Here is a 20,839-nt window from a genome sequence, read left to right on the forward strand (position 1 = left end):
AATTACACATATACAGACATAAAGATATCAAAAGCTTACTTTCCATGCATCCTTTCTCAAGAAGCTATTGGGATATGTTAGGGCCAAGACTAAGGTAAAGTTAGGTACTTTCTTGCTTTGTTTGCAAAATTTAAAAGAGCATCAAAAATTCAGTCATCAAGATAAAAAATATTTTAGTGCAATATTAAAAAAAGTTAAAATTAATGCAAAAAAATCCATGATGAACAAAAACATCAAAATGTTGAATAAAGACAAAATCCAGCAGGGCTGGGATTAAGGTGAGGTGAGTGAGGCCAAGTCATGCAAGTGCAGGATGGGATCCCATCTTCATTAAACATTTTGATATTTTGTTGGTTATATACATCAACCCTACTTAAAGTAAGACAGGACTACATAGGGTCATGAATACAGGAGGTGAATATCATTGGGGATCACCTTGGAGCCTGGATATCACAATAACAATAATTATGCTATTATTTTATTAGGTGAAAAGGGGGTATAAGATTGTGTGTTTCTGGTTGGTGGAAATGAGAGTTAAACCCTCATCTTCCTTGGAGGGGTAGTGAACAGGTAATACTGCCAAACAGAAGAATGCAGAAGTAATATTAGCATGTTATTGAAAGACATGGTGTTAAATACTGGAGAAAATGGATAAAAGATTTGAAAATCATTCCCCCTGGGGAAGGGGAAATGAGCAAGGCAGGGGTCTGGGGAGTGCTATTTGTCTTAATGTTGTAGAATAGTTGACTCTTTAAACTGTGTGCATATATGACTAATAAAAATATTAAAATAAGTAAATCAGTGTTCAAGATTTCAAAAAAAAAAAAGACTCTATAAAGTACTCATAATGGGGGACTTCCCTGGTGGCACAGTGGTTAAGAATCTGCCTGCCAATGCAGGGGACATGAGCTCAAGCCCTGGTCCAGGAAGATCCCACATGCCGTGGAGCAACTAAGCCCAGGCACCACAACTACAGAGCCTGCACTCTAGAGCCCGTGAGCCACAACTGCTGAGCCTGTGCACCGCAACTACTGAAGCCCATGTGCCTAGAGCCCATGTTCCACAACAAGAGAAGCCACCGCAATGAGAAGCCCACGCACCACAAAGAAGAGTAGCCCCCGCTCACTGCAACTAGAGAAAGCCCATGAGCATCAATGAAGACCCAATGCAGCCAAAAATAAATAAATAAAAAAAAAATAGGGCTTCCCTGGTGGCGCAGTGGTTGAGAGTCCACCTGCCGATGCAGGGGACACGGCTTCGTGCCCCGGTCTGGGAGGATCCCACATGCCGTGGAGCGGCTGGGCCCGTGAGCCATGGCCGCTGAGTCTGCGCGTCCGGAGCCTGTGCTCCACAACGGGAGAGGCCACAACAGTGAGAGGCCCACGTACCGCAAAAAAAAAAAAAAAAAAAAAAAAAAATGAAGTGCTCATCATGGGAAAGGCAGAAGTTTACTGGACTTCATTACATGATGTTATGATTCAGTATTATTTTTACTTTGGATTTCATATAGAGGTGGCTGCCAGCGTTGTCTCAATGCTAGGGCGTCTAATAATTTTCCTTAGCTTGTATTTCACAGGGGAGATAGCTGCTCTATCTCATGTAGCCCTCACGACTACATAGCAAGGCATAAAATATCCCCAGGTGAGGGATACTGACAGATGAGGGGAACTGAAGCTCAGAAAGAGAAAGTAACCAGTCAGAGCTAATCACTCCATCGTTAATGGTATTTGGGTAGACTGGGTACCAGATCTTTTCTGTGAGACCAGTTTTTTTTTTTTTTTCTTTGGCCATTGGGAGCACAGGGTCTTAACCACTGGACCGGCAGGGGAGGTCCCTGACCAGGAAACTGGTGTTAGCTCTTTACCCTGTAGCTGCATATTGGTCTCCTCTAGCCAGATCCCCACTTTTGCTGCCTAGTTCTAGTTTGATTTGCATCACCGTTCCAAGTTTGTGGATGCAGATGCTCCCTGACAATGTGAGGGTCCTCCATCTCTCTGGCTGCACTTAAAGCCAGTCTTCCTGCCTCAACTACACTATGCTCTTGCTCTTGCCTTTTCTGGGCTGAACTACAGATCCCCACATCTAGGCAGCCTGGGGGCTGCCCTTTAAGTTCCCTGAACTGCTGCCCATTACTTCATGGAGGGCTAATACAGCTAAATTTAGAAGGATCAAGGGATTATCTGATTTGAGGCAAAAAAGGGATTTCTTTTCCCCTGCCCACAAACTGAGTTCTACCTGGAAGGCTCTGGCCCTGTCCAGGTGGGGCCTTTGCACCTGCCTTTCCTTGTCCACATGCAGTGTGGTAGCTCTGTTTCCTGACACATAGATGGGATCTTGTATCTTTGCTGGGAGTGTCTTGTGTTCTGCCTTTCCCTTGTTGTTCAAAGCCCGTTTGTTTCACCCTGGGAAATTCACTCAAACCAGCCTTATCGTTCAAATAAATGTACATTCCTCAAGAGCCCTTGCATGTCTTATCTCTCACTACTTACATGCCAGGTTAGTATTCTGGAGCCCCAGACTGTTTGATTAAGGCAAAGTGCCTAATTTGATTAAGACAATGTGCCTGTTTGATTAAGACAAAGTGCCTAAGACAATGAGGCTAATTGGTTAACTATTTCCTTTCTCAAGATGTGGATACATGGCTGGGTTAGAATTCTATTTTGAAAAGACTGGGCCCTACCAAAAGGGAGGGGCTAATCTTTGTGATGGACTAAGCATCTGGCTGACCAAGTGCCCCCCTGAGGTTGGGGGACAGTTAATGCGGCTCAGAGAATAGGAAGCAACCAGTGAACCATGGTTAGAATCTGTGACAAGGACTGTCACTTCCAGGATGGCCCCACCTCCAGGCATTATATCCCAGCAACAAAGCTTTGACTTCCGATGGGGCCTGCTTTCTTCCCCACCCTTTCCATTTGCTTTTCTTCCCAGAGATAACCTGAAGGAACAAAGTCTGTCCATAAAACATCCCTTGCACCCCACTAGTCATACCTGTGTAATCAGAGTGTATAGTCCTCCAAAGGTCTGGCTTGAGTTGTCTATGAGAGGGGTCAGCTTCTGGCAGAAGGGCCCCCATACTCCCATGCATGTTCACTGTGATACCTCCCCTTCTCTGGTTTGTCCCCATATCTGAACTTAGCTGGAAACCTGCTTTCCTGGAAGGTTTGAGGGGGGTTAGATTTCCAGGACAATTGCCATCCTCATTTTTTGCGGACCTGGCTTCCCTTTCTCCAGGGGCTTCCCTCCAGGCATGGAGATACTAGAACTGGGGCTTGCTGAAGGATCCGGGTCTGTAGAGATATAGACTAACCTGTGCTTCTACTTTGAGCCCTCAGAAGAGTCCTGAGTGGTTCCAGTTGCTCCCAACTCCCCAGCCCTGAATGTCCCCTCTTGGAGGTCAAAGTCCAGATGTATAGTGAAAAGAGCATGGGCTTTGGAGTCAGGTAGACCTGGGTTCAAATTCTGACTCCACCACTTTCTAACATCGTCTCCTAGCAGACTCTGAGCCTCCCCTTGGACTCAGGGTTCTGTCCCCCTCAGTTAGGGGTGGCCTCCTCTCTGCAAAGGGCTTTGTTTCCTGGTGCTGTTCCTTCGTCCTGGTCTTAAAGCAATCTCAAATCTAACCCTTCTTATGATATGTTCTTGTACAATGGTACAACGATAAGCACTTTTTTTTTTTTGGCCATGCCGCGCGGCTTGCAGGATCTTAGTTCCCCGAACAGGGATTGAACCTGGGCCCTCGGCAGTGAAAGCGCGGAGTCCTAAACACTGGACCAGCAAGGAATTCCCAAATAAGCACTTTCGAGAATTGTTTTACCTAATTCTCAAAATGGCAGTGTGAATTATGATTCTGATGCCAATTACAATGTTTTTTCCTACACCACCAAGCAGTGCTCTGACACCAGCTGGGTGTCTTATAATTCAACCCAGTTCAGACATTATCTACCTGGAGATAGTGTCAGATCCCACAGATTAAGAGCTCAGTCCTACAAGACTGGCCCCCCCTCCCCACCCCTACTGCCCCAGATGCTGTTGCGAGTCCAGGTTGTCACTTGTGTGTCTGACCAGACAGTTATAAATTGAAGGTTCCCACAACCCCTGCCTTTGGTTTAATTCATTTGCTAGAGCAGTTCCCAGAACTCAGAGAAACATTTTACTTACTAGTTGCTGGTTTATTATAAAAAGATATAACTTAGGAACAGCCAGATGGAAGAGATGCATAGGGCAAGATATGTGGGTAGGGGTGCAGAGCTTCTATGCCCTCTCCAAGTGAGACACTTTCCCCAAATCTTCATGCGTTAACCAACCTGTCAGCCCCTGTCCTTCTGTGGTTTGGTGGAGGCTTCATTACATAGGCACAATTGATTAAATCATTGGCCATTAGTGATTGATCTCAATCTCCAGGCCCTCTCCCCTCCTCCCCTCCTTGGAGGTCAGGGAGTGAGGCTGAAATTGACAACCCTCTAATCACTTGGTTGGTTCCTCTGACAAACAAGCTCCCATTCTTAGATGACCTAGGGGCGGTCCAAAAGTCACCTCATTAACATAACAAAAGATACCTTTTATGGCTCTCATCACTTAGGAAATTCCAAAGAGCTCTGTGCCAGGAAAAAGACAAAGACTGAATGTATATTTCTTTCTTTTTTGTTTTTAAATCTTTATTGGAGTAGAGTTGCTTTACAATGTTGTGTTACTTTCTACTGTATGGCAAAGTGAATTAGCTATACATATACATGTATCTCCTCTTTTTTGGATTTCCTTCCCATTTAGTCACCAGCATTGAGGGGAGTTCCCTGTGCTATACAGTAGGTTCTCATAAATTATCTATTTTATACCTAGTATCAATAGTGTATATATGTCAATCCCAATCTCCCAATTCATCCCACTACCCATTCCACTTCCCCTTTGGTATCCAAACGTTTGTTCTCTATGTCTGTGTCTCTATTTCTGCTTTGTAAATAAGATTGTCTATACCAGTTTTTTTCAGATTCCGCATATATGAGTTGATATATGATACTTGTTTTTCTCTTTCTGACTTACTTCACTCTGTATGACAGTCTCTCAGTCCATTCACATCTCTACAAATGGCACTATTCCATTCCTTTTTATGGCTGAGTAATATTCCATTGTATATATGTGCTACATCTTCTTTATCCATTCCTCTGTTGATAGACATTTAGGTTGCTTCCATGTCCTGGCTATTGTAAATAATGCTGCAATGAATAATGGGGTGTATGTGTATTTTTGAATTATGGTTTTCTCTGGGTATATACCCAGTAGTGGGATTGCTGGGTCATAAGGTAGTTTTATTTTTAGATTTTTAAGGAACCTCCTTCCTGTTCTCCATAGTGGCTGTATCAATTTACATTCCCACCAACAGTGCAAGAGGGTTCCCTTTTCTCCACACCCTCTCCAGTATTTATTGTTTGTAGATTTTTGTGGTGATGGCCATTCTGACTGGTGTGAGGTGATATCTCATTGTAGTTTTGATTTGCTTTTCTCTAATAATTAGTGATGTTGAGCATCTTTTCATGTGTTTGTTGGCCATCTGTATGTCCTCTTTGAAGAAATGTCTGTTTAGGTCTTCCACCCATTTTTGGATTGGGTTGTTTGCTTTTTTTGATATTAAGCTGCATGAGCTATTTGTATATTTTGGAGATTAATCCTTTGTCAGTTGCTTTGTTTGCAAATATTTTCTCTCCTTCTGAGTGTTGTGTTTTCATCTTATTTATGGTTTCCTTTGCTGTGCAAATGCTTTTAAGTTTAACTAGGTCCCATTTGGTTATTTTTGTTTTTATTCTCATTACTCTAGGAGGTGGATCAAAAAAGATCTTCCTGCGATTTATGTCAAAGAGTGTTCTGCCTATGTTTTCCTCTAAAAGTTTTATAGTGTCTAGCCTTATATTTAGGTCTTTAATCCATTTTGAGTTTATTTTTGTGTATGGTGTTAGGGAGCGTTCTAATTTCATTCTTTTTCATGTAGCTGTCCAGTTTTCCCAGTACCACTTATAGAAGAGGCTGTCTTTTCTCCATTTGTATATTCTGGCCTCCTTTGTCATAGATTAGTTGACCATAGGTGCATGAGTTTATCTCTGGGCTTTCAATCCTGTTCCATAGATCTATATCTCTGTCTTTGTGCCAGTACCATATTGTCTTGATTACTGTAGCCCTGTAGTATAGTCTGAAGTCAGGGAGTCTGATTCGTCCAGCTCCATTATTTTCCCTCAAGATTGCTTTTGCTTATTATGAATCACAATATTACAGAAGTTAATGTAATTATTCCCATTTTACAGGTGAGACTGAGAACTCACTAAGATAACTTGCGCAGAATCACACAACTTTTAAAAGGCAGGACCACTGGTACCCAGATCTTCAAGGCTTGAAAGAAGGCAAAACAGCATAATGGAAAGAAACAAAGCTTTGGAGGCAGATACGTGAGCTCACTTCCTGCCTCTGTTCTAGCTGTAGGGCTTGTGTAACTTCCCTAAGCTTTCTTAGCTTCACTTTCCTCTTCTGTCAAATGAAATTGTTCTGGAGAAGAGTTTTGAGAATGAAATGAATTGGTATATACAAACTCCTGTCACACAGCACCAAGAAGCATCAGATTTCACCCCCACCCCCTCCATCACCCCACCTTCTAGGCCCAGGCTCAGTCATCTTCCCATGACATCATGATGTTCCCTGCCCAGGATGGGAAATCAGGCAGGAATACAAATAAGTATGACAGAAGAGAGAAAGCAGTAAGTACTCTACAAGCAGACAAGCTTTGCGAGGATGACCAAGCAGGACTTCATGGAGACAGTGGTATTACATCTGGACCTGAAATGTTTTGTCAGATTTCAAGAGATGGAAAAAAGATGGGAGGATCCCAAGATTCCACATCTGGTAACTAGATAGGGCACAGGGTGGAGTGATGGATGTGTAAGTATTCTGTAGATGAAAGGGCTGCACAGTGTGTGAAATGGCATTATTTAGGCCGTGCCTATGCACTAGGTTCTAGGCTAGCCCTGGGCCACTGTACTTGAGCTCATACTCCAGGCTGAGAGGCTGGACTGATCCCTCCCCCACTGAGCTGCCCACCTCCATCTGATGGTCAGCAGGAGTCCAGGCCCCAGCTGGAGGGGCTGACAGTGGGACAGCCTCAACAAGGTGGTCTCTCCTTCAGAAGGGATAGTGGGGCTGGGGGCTGGGGAATGCTGCAAGGGCAATGGGCAACCTTATTTCCACCCCCTGGAAAGCTGGCATGAGAGAAAAAGGTCCAATATCTTGCTTTCCACAACTCTGACCAGCTGGGATTCTATTTTTAACCAGTGCTGTCTTAGTTGACAGCTTGGAACGCCTTCTCCACCCTTTTCTTCCTTCCTCCTGCCTCTTGCAGCCCAGAGCCCTGTAGAAAGGATGGATGGGAGCATAGTGGGTGGATTTTAGAGATATTATTGGCTGAGAAGCTAATGAGGCTTAAATTTCAGGGCTCCTCATTGCACAGGTCTCTTCCAAAGGCCCTGGTCAGTGTCCTAGCAATTTTGTATCTTTAATTTCACTTTTTTTTTCTTAAAAAAGGGCACCCAGTTTTATAAGCTCCAGGCCCCACAGAACTTGGGTCTATCCCTTGATGGGCACGGTGTCTCTCCCACCTCCAGCTCAGTGCCTACTTCAATAGGATTATTTCTGTCTTGGTTCAATTTATTGTATTACCTTGAGCAGCTTTCTTTCTTGTTCTGGGTCTCAGTTTCCCCAACTGTTACAAGATGAAGTGTCGAGGAGCCCTCTCCCAGCATACCATGCCTCTGTTTATTTATGTATGTCCCCTTGGTGAGGTCATCTGTTCTTCCTGTTTGTCATTATGTGTGTGGAGGGGTGGTATTGCTCTCTCTGTCCCTCTCTGGGGCTGGATAAGTCTTATAGTCAAGAGGGAGGCTGGGCTCTGGGACGCCTATCCAGGTCCAGGACCCTGTCTCCCCACGCTACCTCTCCTCCTTGCTGCTGGCCAGTAAGGGTGTTTCCATGGGGAAGAGTGCACTAAAAAGTCCCTACTCTTTAATTAATTCTGCATACCTGTCATGTTCTGACCCATGGTGTTTCAAATACACATTGAATAAACTGAGTCTTATCATACACTGCTTCTTTTCATTAAAATTTTAATAAGCATCTATTAATACAGTACCTTAACAATGGTACCAATGTGCACAGGAATCATTATGTGTCATGGATGTCCCACCTCCCAGCCCCACCTCCGTTCCAAGCTACTGCATACGACTGTGGTGTGAGGTGGGTCCAGGTTGACCACTCGGAGAGAATTCACACAGCCTCATCTAGACTCAGACCATGGGCTTTTTGGCAGGGGGTCATGCACAGGAGTGAACAGCAGGGGTAGGGACCTGACAGAGAGGACTCTACAAAATCCTGTGCCTCCACGCGTGCCCCGAAAAAGTCCAAAAAGGAAATTAAGGGGGAAGCCAAGTCATTTATTATTTCTTGAAAAAGTTGGGTAAGAGAGGAGGGGAAGGCTTATAGTTTTTAACTGGAAAGGAATGAAAGGACTTTTCAGTGCAAAACAGCTTGCTGGTCTGGGAAGTGTGAGATTAGGCATGTTGGTGTTTTCAGTGCTGATTGGGGAAGGGCACGATGAGGTCAAACTGGGGGCAGCCTGGAGCATCTCAGGAGTCATTCCTGTGCCAGGCTCCAGAGCCCTAAAAGATTCAATGCCACTACTATATGTGTGAGAGTCAAGTCAGCCCCTGTCAGTTTCCACAGTGTAGAGATAGTCCACAGCTAGGGATGCTGTGTCTGTATGTCCAAGGTCAGTGCCATGTCTCTGTGTGCCAGGCTCAGTCCCATATCAAGTGCCTTCTTTCCTGCGTGGGGTAAGCCACCTTTTCCTGTGCATTGGGGTTAGTCAGTCTCTTGTGTCCGTTGGTCTGTGTCTCTTGTGTGTCTGGATGGGGCCAGTCCGTCTGTCCTGCCTCAGCTCCCACTCCTGCTCCACCCCTCAGCCAGGTCCCAGCGTGCTGATGGTGGTGTAGCTCAGCCTGGACAGTGAGGCGATGGAGGGGGTGGGAGGATCCTCGTCCGGTAGAGGTCTGGGGCGAGCTCGCGGAGGCCGAGGACAGCAGCGGGCGCAGGTGTCGAGGCAGGCCTGGCGAAAGCGACGGTGCATGAAGCAGTAGACCAGGGGGTTGACACAGGCAGAGGCGTAGCTTAGCAAGTGGATGAAGGAGATGGGCGCACCCGAAAGGGCGCGATGTGCACCGGGGCCGTCGAAGGCGCGCCACGTGTTGGCGCTGTACACTGGCAACCAACACAGGAAAAAAAGCACAACGATCACCAGTAACATCCGCACCACGCGTTTCTTAGCTAACAGCTTGGCTTGGGCCGGCCGGGTGCAGGATCCTGGCCCAGGCGTGGGTCCGGTCAGAGCGGACAGCTCCAGTACAGGCCGGGAGCGCGGAAGCTGCACGTAACAGCCATCGCCGTCCTCACCAGCCAGCCTGGTCTCCGACCCGCAACGCCCGTTCGGGTGGGCAGGACCTGAGCACAGACGGTGGGCGGTCAGAACAGAAGGCTGAGTTCTCCAAATCCCCAGCGGTCTCCCCCCCCCCCCGACCCCCTCCATTTCCAGTCTCTCTTCCTACTCACACACCTTTCCGCCCCACCCACTTTATGTCCCGCCTCTTCCCAAAGTCCCGCCCCTCCTGGATTTCACCCACCTCTTCCGGTCCCACCGGGCAGTCCTCCTTGACTTCCGACCCGGCTCTGGCTCTCGCTGTCACTGTCACCGTCAAAGCGAAGCCCTAAGTAGAGCTCGCGGGAGATAAGCCCGTAGGCCACCGCCATAACCACCCCGGGCACGAAAAACAAGAGCAGGAGCAGCAGTACCGACCTAGAGACAGAGCACAGACCAATCGCGCGGGTCTCTGTCCAGCTATAATCACAGATGGAGGAAGACGCAAGGGTTGATGTTTCTAGGGCTGGTGACCAGGCCCCAGAGGTAGAAGTAGGATTGGGGTATGTGGCCGGGAAGGGTTAGAGAACTGGGGAGAAGCCCCGAATGGGAATCCCAGGGTGGTGGGAAAGGCAATTGTAGTGGTAATTGTTAGAGCAGCTGGAGGGAGATTCTGGGTAATGCTCGTGAGTATCTGATGGAGATGGAGAAGGGAATTCCCAGGAATGGGTTATAGGGACCCTCACCAGGTTTGGCGAACTCGCGCACTGGGCCACCGATGCATGCATTGCAGCACACGAGGTCCCGCTGGCTGCACGGCAGTGTACACCGGGTAGGGCACCATGAGCAGTCCGGACAGCATCCACGTGGCTACGATCACTCGAGCCGCGTGTGAGCGCGTCTGCCACACACGCGCCTGCAGTGGTCGGCAGATGGCGCTGTACCGCTCCAGGGCGATGGCCACGAGGCTTAGCGTGGATACGCTCACAGACACGCCTAGCAAGGGAAGAGGAAGGGGTCGCCTAGGAAACTTGTACTACACACTCACCAGTGTGACTTCCATACCCGCTGACGGAGAAAGACCCCCTACATCCGGCAAGGACTTTAGAAGAGGAGAGGGGCAAGGGAGGCAGGTCAGTTGTTCACATACCCATGAAGTAGGAAACCGCCTTGCAGACGACAGTGCCAAAGATAAATGTGCCCATGAGATTGGGCAGGAGGGTGAAGGGCATGCAAGCCACGGCCAGCAGGAGGTCGCTGACTGCCAGGGAGAGCAGGAAGGCGTTGGTGACGGTCCTCAGACGGCGGCTGAGTCCCAGGACCACGATGATGAGCACATTTCCTCCGACACTCATCAGAAAGATCACAGCGTAGAGGGTGACCCTAATGGCCAGCTCCAATTCTGGGTAGGAAAAAGGGGAGGTGGCAGTAGGAGTCCTGGCCCCCACTCAGCCCGGCTCTCCAATTTCACTTATCCCCAGTCCTCCAGCCCCCACTACCCAGCCAGATCCCCTGCTTTCCAAATCCCTGCCCCCGCCCCCAACCCCAACGACCCACTCAGTAAATGGTGAACTTGAATCCTTTACCCTTCTAACCCCTGGAGGCCTAGTTAAAGTGGCCTAACTCAACTCTTCCTTAAGAAAGCCTGTCCCTTCTCAAGCTTTGTTCCCAATCCTTCCTTCTCTTTGCAGCCAAACTTCTTGAAAAGATTATTTCCATCTTTTCATTCACCCCCCAATCTGTTACAATCCAGTGACCTGTTCCCCCATTACTGTTTGCACACTTCTCAAGGTTACTGAGCTTTAACTGCTAAATCCAAAGGTCTCTTCTCAGCTTATTCTACTTGACCTCCCGGCAGCATTCAACCCAGTTGACCACCCACTATCTTTTGAAAGCAGGTCCGAGCATGTCTTCATTGTCTTAAAAAACAACAATGACAACAAAACAAACAAACAAAAAGACCCTTCACCTACTCTCACCTGTCTGCAACCCTTTAGCTTGTCATCCAGATTCTCCCAGAACTGCCCTCTTCCTCCTCCCACTTCCTCCCTACAATGCACCCAACTTAAGTCACCGGATGACTCAGTTTCTGGAAGGCATCATGTGCACTCATGATTCTCTCCTTTGCTCATGTCGGTTTCTCAGCCTAAAATGCTCTTTCACTGCCTGCCCCACCCCCCCGACTATTAATACCTCCCCCCCATTAATGACTTTCAATAACGAATTTGTTCTCTGTTATCTGGTAAATTCCTATTCACCATCGTCTTTCAAGACTCAGACAGACTGCCGCCTCCTCTGTTAGGCCTTTCTGGACACCTTATTTGGAGCTAATCTCCCCTTCCTCTGACCATGCATGTTCCCTACACATCTGTTAGAACGGTTTTTACTTTCTGTCTTATATTTTAATTATCTGTAAACATTCATTCTCACTCCACAAGCATTTACAGAGGACTCCCTTTATACCAGGCCCTGGGGACAAACAGGACATGGCAAATGCCCTGTGAGCTCTCATCTGAGAGCTCCCAGTCTAGAGGGAAACTCAGATGTGTAAACAGATAATTGTCACATGGTGTGATAAGGAGTGAGGTTGAGGAATACACAGAGTGCTCTGGGAGCTCACAGGAGGGACATGTGGTGTTGCTGGGCTAGACAAAGGGCTGACCCCATTCATTTTTGTCATTGCCTATTGGGAGAAGGATTCATCATTGGGCTTCCATATCACAGCCAAGCAAACCCAGACAAAATTGAATAGAATTAAATTAAACTGGACCCAGTCACCCATGGCCTCAGCATGAGGGAGACTGGAGCTTGGAGGGAGAGAGGGCAGGGACAGAGCCTGACAAGTTGGGGGAAGGGAAGGGCCCAGAGCTGCAGGGCCCTTTTTCATAGCCCCATACTTTGGCTGACTTTGGCCAGAGCTCCCAAATTACACTGTTTTCTCATAACAATAGTTTGTACTTATTCAGAAGTTGTTGTAGACTTCGAGTAAGTGCTACTTACAAGAGATCCCCTAACTGAACTCAGCAGTGATATTACTTGTTCAGAGCACCCAGTAAGCTAGGAGCCAGTTCAGAATAGAAGCCAGTCTCTAGATCTCTAAAATGCTTTGACTTCTACCGCATCCTCCCTTCTCTGTCATTCATGATGCTGTCACCCCCTATACTCTACCATGGCATTTCTCACTGTATTATTCTGTTCATTTTCTATCTCCACCGCTAGACTATGAGCTCTTGAGCACAAGGGTAATGCCCAATCATGTTCTCCAGCATGTCCCTAGCATTTGGCATAATGTCCCCTGCACAGGAGCTGTGAACACCTGCTTGCTGATGAATCTTAAATGGATCTCTGTCACTCTCCACATAAATGAACCTGCTCTGTCCCTCCTCATCCACCTTTCACCTCTGTGCTTCTAAAGCTCCAGCATGTGCTCTCCTTGCTGCCTCTGTCTCTTTAGAGACCCATGTTGGAGGATTTTGTTGGTGGAGGGGAGGGGGCAAATGACAGGCTGTGATTTTGGATGTGTTACTTTTACTATTATATACAAACCACCTGTGTCTCATTTAGAAGCTGGGCCCCTCTCTGCAGGGAAGGCTTATGGACGGTTTATGTGTGACAATCTGAGGTGTACATGTGTGTGTGTAGGGGGGCCACGCCGTGGGGCTTGAAGGATCTTAGTTCCCGTCCAGGGATCGAACCCGGGCCCTGGCAGTGATGGAGCTGAGTCCTAACCACTGGACCACCGGGGAAGTCCCTCTCTTCAAATAGTTCTTGATTCAATAACCACACCTCAAGTTTGTATGGCACTCTAAACTGTGAAAAGCACATTTCTCATTCATTCATCTGGCTAATGGATCTCGTGTGTATCCTTGAACTTGGCTAACTGTGGTGTAGCTGAAATATGGGGCTAGGCCCTCTATTATGAAGTTCCCAATCTGTGTGGGGACCTCTGAAAGCTAGAGGACAAAGTCCCAGTAAAAATGACCAGCAACCGTGCAATGCTTTGCTGTTTAACTGGGCACTTCCAGCTGTTACTTTATTTCCAGCCATCACCATCTCTCTAAGTCTTTGCTGTTGAACAGTTAGGAGATGTGAAAAGGCTAAGTAAAAGCAATCTTAGAGCTAGGGATCTTGGGAAAGGCAGGGAAGGATAAATAGGTGGAGCACAGGGGACTTTTAGGGCAGTGAAACTATTCTATATGGTACTGTAATGGTGCATAAATGTCATTATACATTTCTGAAAACCCATAGAACATACAACACAAAGAGTGAACTGTAATGTAAACTATGGAATTTAGTTAATAATGTATCAATATTGGCTCATCAATTGTAACAAATATACTACACTAATGCAGGATGTTAAGAACAGGGGAAACTCTGTGTGTGTGTGTGTGTGTGTATATGCATCCATGTATGTTTGTGTGGTGGCATATGAATGACCACAGTGGCTTCAGGGGTGGCAGAATGGGAGATGCACCTCCTAGGGTACCTAGTGCCTTGACAGTCTATCTGTGGGCATCCTTCTGCTGGGGATGAGAGGAGAGCAGAAATCAGACCAGGGGACTCAGAAGACTGGGACAGTTCAGTTCTGCTTCTGGGGTCTAGAGGATCTACATGTGTTCTGTCCAGATGATGGCAGAGAAGTGTGGGTACAAAAATCCAGATGACGTGACATGAAACAAAAACAGGCTTTTCTAAGAAAGGATTCCACAGAACACTGAAGCTGCTGATGCCTCAAATCCTGCCATTCACTGGTGTGTTGGATCTGGTCACCCATCACTCAGGCATCAAAGTAGTACCCATGCCTCTGTGGTGAGCATGGATAGCATCTAGCTGATTGTGGGTAACAGCTGGGTGATGGGGACATCCACATGTTAATGGATTCTAACTGAGGGGGCAGAAATAATATGCAGGGTGTGTATGTAGGTAAGATCAGAGTGAGCATTGGGTAATACTTTAGTCTTGGAGCTGATATCTGGGTGGGTGAGAGTAACACATATTTCTGTAGGCAATATCTGGAGAAGGGTAACAGCTACATGTCTATAGGTGATATCTGATTGAGTGTGGGTTGCCTGTAAGTTTAGGCAATATCTGAATAAGTGTTATAACATTTGAATGAGCCAGGGTCTGCAGATAACATCTCATTCTGTAAGTAACATCTTCAGGAAGCATGGGTTACATTCAGAGGTCTGTATGTGAATAGGGGAATATCCAACTGATGGTGATCATAGCTGACTGAGCAGAAGTAATATGCAACTATATGTGGGCAATATTTAAGTGAGTGTGAATATGAAATATTAACAGATTAAGATGTTAATCTTATTGAGTAAAATAGCTGAGCACCTGAGCGAACATAGGTAGTATTTGAGTCTTTGCGGGTAATATCCGAATATGTAAGAGTAATTTCTATGACTTTATGGGTAATATCTGGAGAAGGGTTACTTAAGTGAGCACGGGTAATATTTGATTGTATGTGGATAATAATAAAACAAAAGCGAGTGTGTTTGATGGATGAGTAATATCTGAGTGACAGTCGGCAATATTAAAGTGAGTGTGGGTGACATCTGCTTTTCTGTGGGTAGCATCTGAGTGAACATGGGTAACGTTCAAGTCTATGTGGATTATATCAGAATAATGTGAGTAACATCCATATTTCTATTGGTAACACTGGAGTGAGCCTGGGTAAGATGCGTCTGTCGGGGTAACAGCTGAGTGAGTGTAGCTAACAGAGTCTCTGTGGGTAGCTTCTGACTGCCAGGTGTTACATCCAAATGTATGTGGGCAGCAACGTCTAGATGACTTGTGCTCTGAATCACTTCACATTCTGCTTTCTCAAGGTCCCTTACTCTATTAGCTAGCCCTGCTATCTTTTGCACTTCAACCTTCCTCTCTCGGCCCATTCCCCATCAACATTTTTAAAATGGCCTTCTCTCTACAACACATACACACTCAAAAGACAAACTATGCATGAGCGCGTGCGTGCTCACACACACATGCACACGCACACACACCCTTCCTCAGCCCCATGTTATCCTCCTCAGCCCCATGTTATTTCTAGCACTATCCTGTTTTCTCTTTGTCTCTCTCTCTCTCCCTACCAAACTTCTGGAAACTTTTATCTGCACACCTTGGTTCACTTCTTATAACCCCTCCCCCATGGCCCAAACTTTTACCAACTGTAGCCACTCCCTAACACCCACAGCTCCTCCTAAGACTTCCTTGTTATTGAATCGGAAGGATGCTGTTATGACCTTATCTGACTTATATGGGCAGCATTTGACATCACTTCTCCCACTCTGCTTGAAACTTTCTTTTTTCCTTGCCTTCTTGTCTCTCTGATGGTCTCATCTAGATCTACTTCATGGACTCTCCTTCCTCTGCTTGGCTTTTAAAAATTGGTCTTCCCATGCAGATGGCCAAGAGACACATGAAAAGATGCTCAACATCACTAATTATTAGAGAAATGCAAATCAAAACTACAATGAGGTATCACCTCACACCGGTTAGAATGGGCATCATCAGAGAATCTACAAACAAGAAATGCTGGAGAGGGTGTGGAGAAAAGGGAACCCTCTTGCACTGTTGGTGGGAATGTAAATTGATACAGCCACTATGGAGAACAGTATAGAGGTTCCTTAAAAAACTAAAAATAGAACTAACCATATGACCCAGCAATCCCACTCCTGGGCATATACCCAGAGAAAACCACAATTCAAAAAGACACATGCACCCCAATGTTCATAGCAGCACTATTTACAATAGCCAGGACATGGAAGCAACCTAAATGCCCATCGACAGATGAATGGATAAAGAAGATGTGGTACATATATACAATGGAATATTACTCAGCCATAAAAAAGAACAAAATTGGGTCATTTGTAGAGACATGGATGGACCTAGAGACTGTCATACAGAGTGAAGTAAGTCAGAAAGAGAAAAACAAGTATCATATATCAACGTGGAATCTAGAAAAATGGTACAGATGGACCAGTTTGCAAGGCAGAAATAGAGACACAGATGTAGAGAACAAATGTATGGACACGGAAGGGGGAAAGCGGGGCTGGGTGGTGGTGGGATGAACTGGGAGATTGGCATTGACATATATATGCTAATATGTTTAAAATAGATAACTAATAAGAACCTGCTGTATAAAAATAAATAGATAAATAACAATTTTTAAAAAATTGGTCTTCTTCAGGGTCCTGTCCCAGGACCTCTTTTTTTTTTCCCCATCTGACACAATCTCTGTATGATTTAATCTGTTCTCATGGCTTCCGTTACCACCTCTAGACAAACACCTTTCAAGTTTGTATTTCTAGCTCATACCTCTCCCCTATGTTCCAGACCCTTGGATTCAACAGTTTACTGGGTAACTCCACTTGGATATTTTACCAGCATTTAAACTCAGTGGGTTCCAAACTGAGTGTATAATCTCCTTCAAACCTGTTTCTGTTCCTTTGTTATCCTTCTCATTATACAGCACCAACATCCATCCAATTGTCTAAGCCAGAAACCTAGATGTCATCCCTTGACCTCTTCCTCCCTCTCCATTTTTAATAAATCATCAAGTTCTGTTGATATCACTTCCAGAAGTGCCTGTCAAATCCAATTCTCTCCATCCCCATTGCCAGTAGCTTAGTCTACGCCAGCATCATCTTTCATCAGGACCAATGTAATATAATAGCCTTCTAAAGGATGCTCCTCTCTCCATTGGATTGTCCTCCAATCCATCCTCTTTAATACAGAACTAATCCTGGCAGTACTACTGAACCTTTCAGTAGTTCCCATTGCCCTCAGGATAAAATCCATACTCCTTAGACAAGGTCCATTAGGCTCTGGAAACCCTTTAGGCTGGTCTTCATCTTGAGTGTTCATTATTCCTCTCTTATGGTACATGTCTCAGGCACACAGAAGCTATGACACACTGAATGAAAGGGCCATGGCCTTAAACTCTGGCTGTTTACACATACTGGTCCTCTGCTTGAGATGCTTTTTGCTTTTTCTGCCCCTTCACTTGGCTGGCTTTCCCTCAGCTTTTTAATTTTTATTTCAATTTAGCCTTCACCTCCTCAGGAGGCCAACTCTGATTCCTAAGCCTAGGCTAGGCTAGATAGAGGTGCTCGTCTTCTGTGTTCCCACATCCCTCTCAAGGCACTTCCCACTCTGTACGGCAATTCTCTGCTTACTTGTCCTTCTCCCCCACTGAACTGTGAGCTCCATGAAGTAGGAGCTGTGTCAGTTTTGTTCTACTCCTGTCCTTAGTGCTTAGCACAATCTCTGGCTCCATAAATATTTGTTGAGTGAAAGAATCTGGGTGTAACAATGAGAGAGTGTGTGACAACTGGTCTGAGAATGCATGCAATATTTTATGGGGGTAAATAAATACTTGAATTGCAATTTATTCCCATTTTCTCTTCTAGAGCTTGGAATAATTTCCTTGTGCTTAACACTGTTCCCTCTCCTGGAATCCCACTTCTTCCTTTTCTGCCTACTGAACTCCGACTTCAAGGTTCCCTCTGTGAAGTTTTCAGACCCCATCTCCTTTGGGTGCCCAGAGTTTGGTCCCTCTTGTCGGAATCCCAATTCTGACTGTGATTTTCCCATTGGTTTTTGTCTCCCGCTTGCACTGGAGATGACAGTCCAGACCGGCTTTAGTTCATCCCTGTGTACCCAGAACCTAGCCCAGAGACTATAATAGCAGGTGTCCAGTAACCATCTAAGGAAAGAAAAGGTATAGGAAGGGGAAAAATAAGACTTGAGCTGGGTCGTTGAGAAAATGTGGACGTTGGCTGATGGGAGGAATGAAAGTCACTTTGGGGACTGGGTGAGTGGAAGCAGTCTGGTGGTGAGGGGGAGAAGGTGGCACAAAGGGGTGGGATGATGAATGGGGCAGCCAGGCTCTAGGAGGCTGAAACCTAAGGAGAGGCACGTTGGAGAGGGGGCTTGGAAGGGACCTGGAGGCATTACTTGGAGACAGCGAAAGAGGGAGGGTATAGACCCTTGAGAAAAACTCCAACTTGGGAGGCAAAGGGATCTGAGGAAATGGAGACAGGCAGCTCTAGAGAGCAGCCCCTCAGCCCAATGTCCAGCCTAATTCAGGTTAGAGGATCTCTTTTGGGAAGGCAGGGGGTTGGGTGGGGGACACAGGAGATTATAACGCTAACTTCCCATTCGGGTCTTCCAGAGTGCCCCTTCCCCAACCAGGCCCCTTCCTTCCCCCAATCTTGCCTTCCTTCCTTTCTTTCCTCCCCCACTGTGGCTCCGTGAACTGGCTGCAAAAGGAAAGGAGAGACCTGGGATGATTGGCCAGAGGAGGTCCTTGTCTTCCCACCGTCTCTGTCTAGGAGGCGGCTGTGTATTGGGGGTGACCGGGAGCTCTGGGGGTGGTCAGGGGACCAGGGTGTGAAGGGGCTCTGACCAGGTAGTGTGAAGCTGCAATGGAGTTTTATGAGCTGTGGGGGACACATGCGTCAGGGGAGCTGTTTGGGGACAGACGGAGTACTATGAAGGGATAGCGTGGGCGTTTGGGGAAGCAGTGGGGGCCTCTGTGAGTGTTGCGGGGTGCAGTGAGAAGGAGCTCGTGGACGGGGCTCAGGGAGGCACCCACCTCGTGTCCCGGCTCCGCGGATGCGCGGGGGCTCACAGCTGAGGTTGCCGGTGCCGCTGCCGTTGAGGAGGGGGCCCCCCGGGCGGCACAGGGAAGCCGCCGGCCCGGGTCCGTATCCCGGCACGCTCCGGTTCGGCTTCAGCAGCTCCATGGCCCCGGCCCATCCGCTGCCCCCTGCGCTCGGCCGGGCCGGCTCCCCGCAGCGGATCCACCTGCTCCCGCGGAGATTCCGGCTGAGGCTCCCGCCCCGCCTGGTTCCCGCCCCCAACCCCGGCCCCCGCCCCTCCGCTCCTCCTCTCCTCGCCCCGCCTCGGCTCGCCTCCCTCCCAGGCTCGGGTCCGCCTCGGTCCTGCCAGGTGACTCTCCGCCCCCCTCTCCTGCTCCGGACCTACTGGTCCTCCCACCCCCGACCCCCACGACTGTCCTCGCCCCCTCCCTAGATCTCTCCGGTCTTCTCTTAGAGATTTCCTTCCCGCCCACTCCCCTTCGCCAGCGTCCCGGTTCCGGAGAATTCTCGGGAGCCTCCGTGTGTGTGTGTGTGTGTGTGTGTGTGTGTGTGTGTTGGTGAGGGTTGGGGACAGGTTAGGAGTGGATGGAGAGGTTGTGAGGAGGGAGGTTGGGCAAGGAGCGAGCGTAAGAGGGACGGGGTAGATAGAGCCCGGCTGCCGCGGGGTCTAGCATCTTTCCCCGGTGGGTCGGGAAACGTGGAGACGGGGCCGCATGCTGGGATCCCTGGCTGCAGCGCAGATGCCTTAGCCCGCGCGGAGCGCCATGGGTTCCCTACTTTGCCGCAGGGGCCGCAGTGACCGCGACACCATCGCTGGTAGCTCCCTGCAGCTCCTCGCCTCGGGGCTGGGGTAGCTTCCGCATCCTCACCTCTTACCTCAGGCGCAGCACCCACGCTTCCACCCGAAGCGCTCAAGGAACCCTCCTCAGCGGGCAAGGATGGGGAAGGGACAGCATTTCCCCCTGGGGAACCCTGGCAGGGGAAAAGGGCTGCCTGGACGAAGAGTGACTTGGGGGTTTAGGGGCGGCCGGGGTAGTGGTGAGAACTGCCTGGGATAAACAGGAGTGGGTATGCTTCTGTTCCCAGACCAGCACAGGCATAACCCGGGAGGAGGCAGCTGGCTTTCTCTGTGGTCTCCAGGCAGCGCCCACCCTCACCACCCGACACACTGACGCTCCCTGTTTGTTCTCAGCGCAGGTGGAGCAGCCTGTGCAGGGCGTCAGGTTCCCACGGGAGGGGGCTGGAAGGGGCTGGAGCACCCGAATGCAGCGGCGACAAAACTGAAGGGGGCATGCGCAGGGCCTGCGCTAGGTTCCTTGGGCCGGACTTGCCTCCTCTAATGGTTCAGCCCTGCTTGATGTCATTCTTCTCTATTCCAAAGAAACTCTGATATGACCTGGAATTCCATTCTCTGGCCTCCAGCAGTAGCTGTCAGAGGTGGGAGTTATCGGTCAAAGAGAACATTAGACTGGGGATGAGGTCTGAGTTTATGGGGAATTCAGAGACGCTTAGCCAATCAGTCTTCTGGAGAGAACCTGGTCCAGCTAGCACTGAGTTTATAAGGGATGAGACACTGAAGGAGGATTTAAGCCTGAGGTCAGTGGGAATGTTGTCAACCGCCCCCCTCCCCCTTCTCCTGGCACTACCTGCCTTCCCCACCATAGCAGCCTGATTTGCTGTTTGTTCAGCTCCAGCACAGGTGAGGCCTCAGATAACCTGCTGGACTTTTCCCACACTGGATGAGGGTAAGGTGTGGGAGCAGGGAAGCAAAGGAAATGTAGGGGAAAGG

At 48.0% G+C, this 20,839-nt stretch overlaps 1 protein-coding gene across 3 annotated transcripts; it reads right to left on the minus strand.

Moving 5' to 3' along the window:
- Nucleotides 1-8,986: 8,986 nt before the first annotated feature.
- On the minus strand, nucleotides 8,987-19,194 carry CCKBR (cholecystokinin B receptor; the record flags this gene model as incomplete). 3 transcript variants are annotated; one of them, XM_081239381.1, is made up of 5 exons in its annotated part: nucleotides 8,987-9,525; nucleotides 9,720-9,877; nucleotides 10,186-10,435; nucleotides 10,590-10,841; nucleotides 19,044-19,194. In XM_081239381.1, 5 exons carry the CDS (start codon nucleotides 19,192-19,194, stop codon nucleotides 8,987-8,989), a joined length of 1,350 nt encoding a protein of 449 aa, XP_081095507.1. The 3 variants fall into 3 exon arrangements, with proteins under 3 accessions (XP_081095507.1, XP_081095506.1, XP_081095508.1); XM_081239380.1 differs by having other exon boundaries at nucleotides 9,705-9,877; XM_081239382.1 differs by lacking the exon at nucleotides 10,590-10,841.
- Nucleotides 19,195-20,839: the final 1,645 nt, after the last annotated feature.

This window comes from Mesoplodon bidens (assembly GCF_964165515.1).
Source record: "Mesoplodon bidens genome assembly, chromosome: 7".
NCBI classification, from domain to species: Eukaryota; Metazoa; Chordata; class Mammalia; order Artiodactyla; family Ziphiidae; genus Mesoplodon; species Mesoplodon bidens.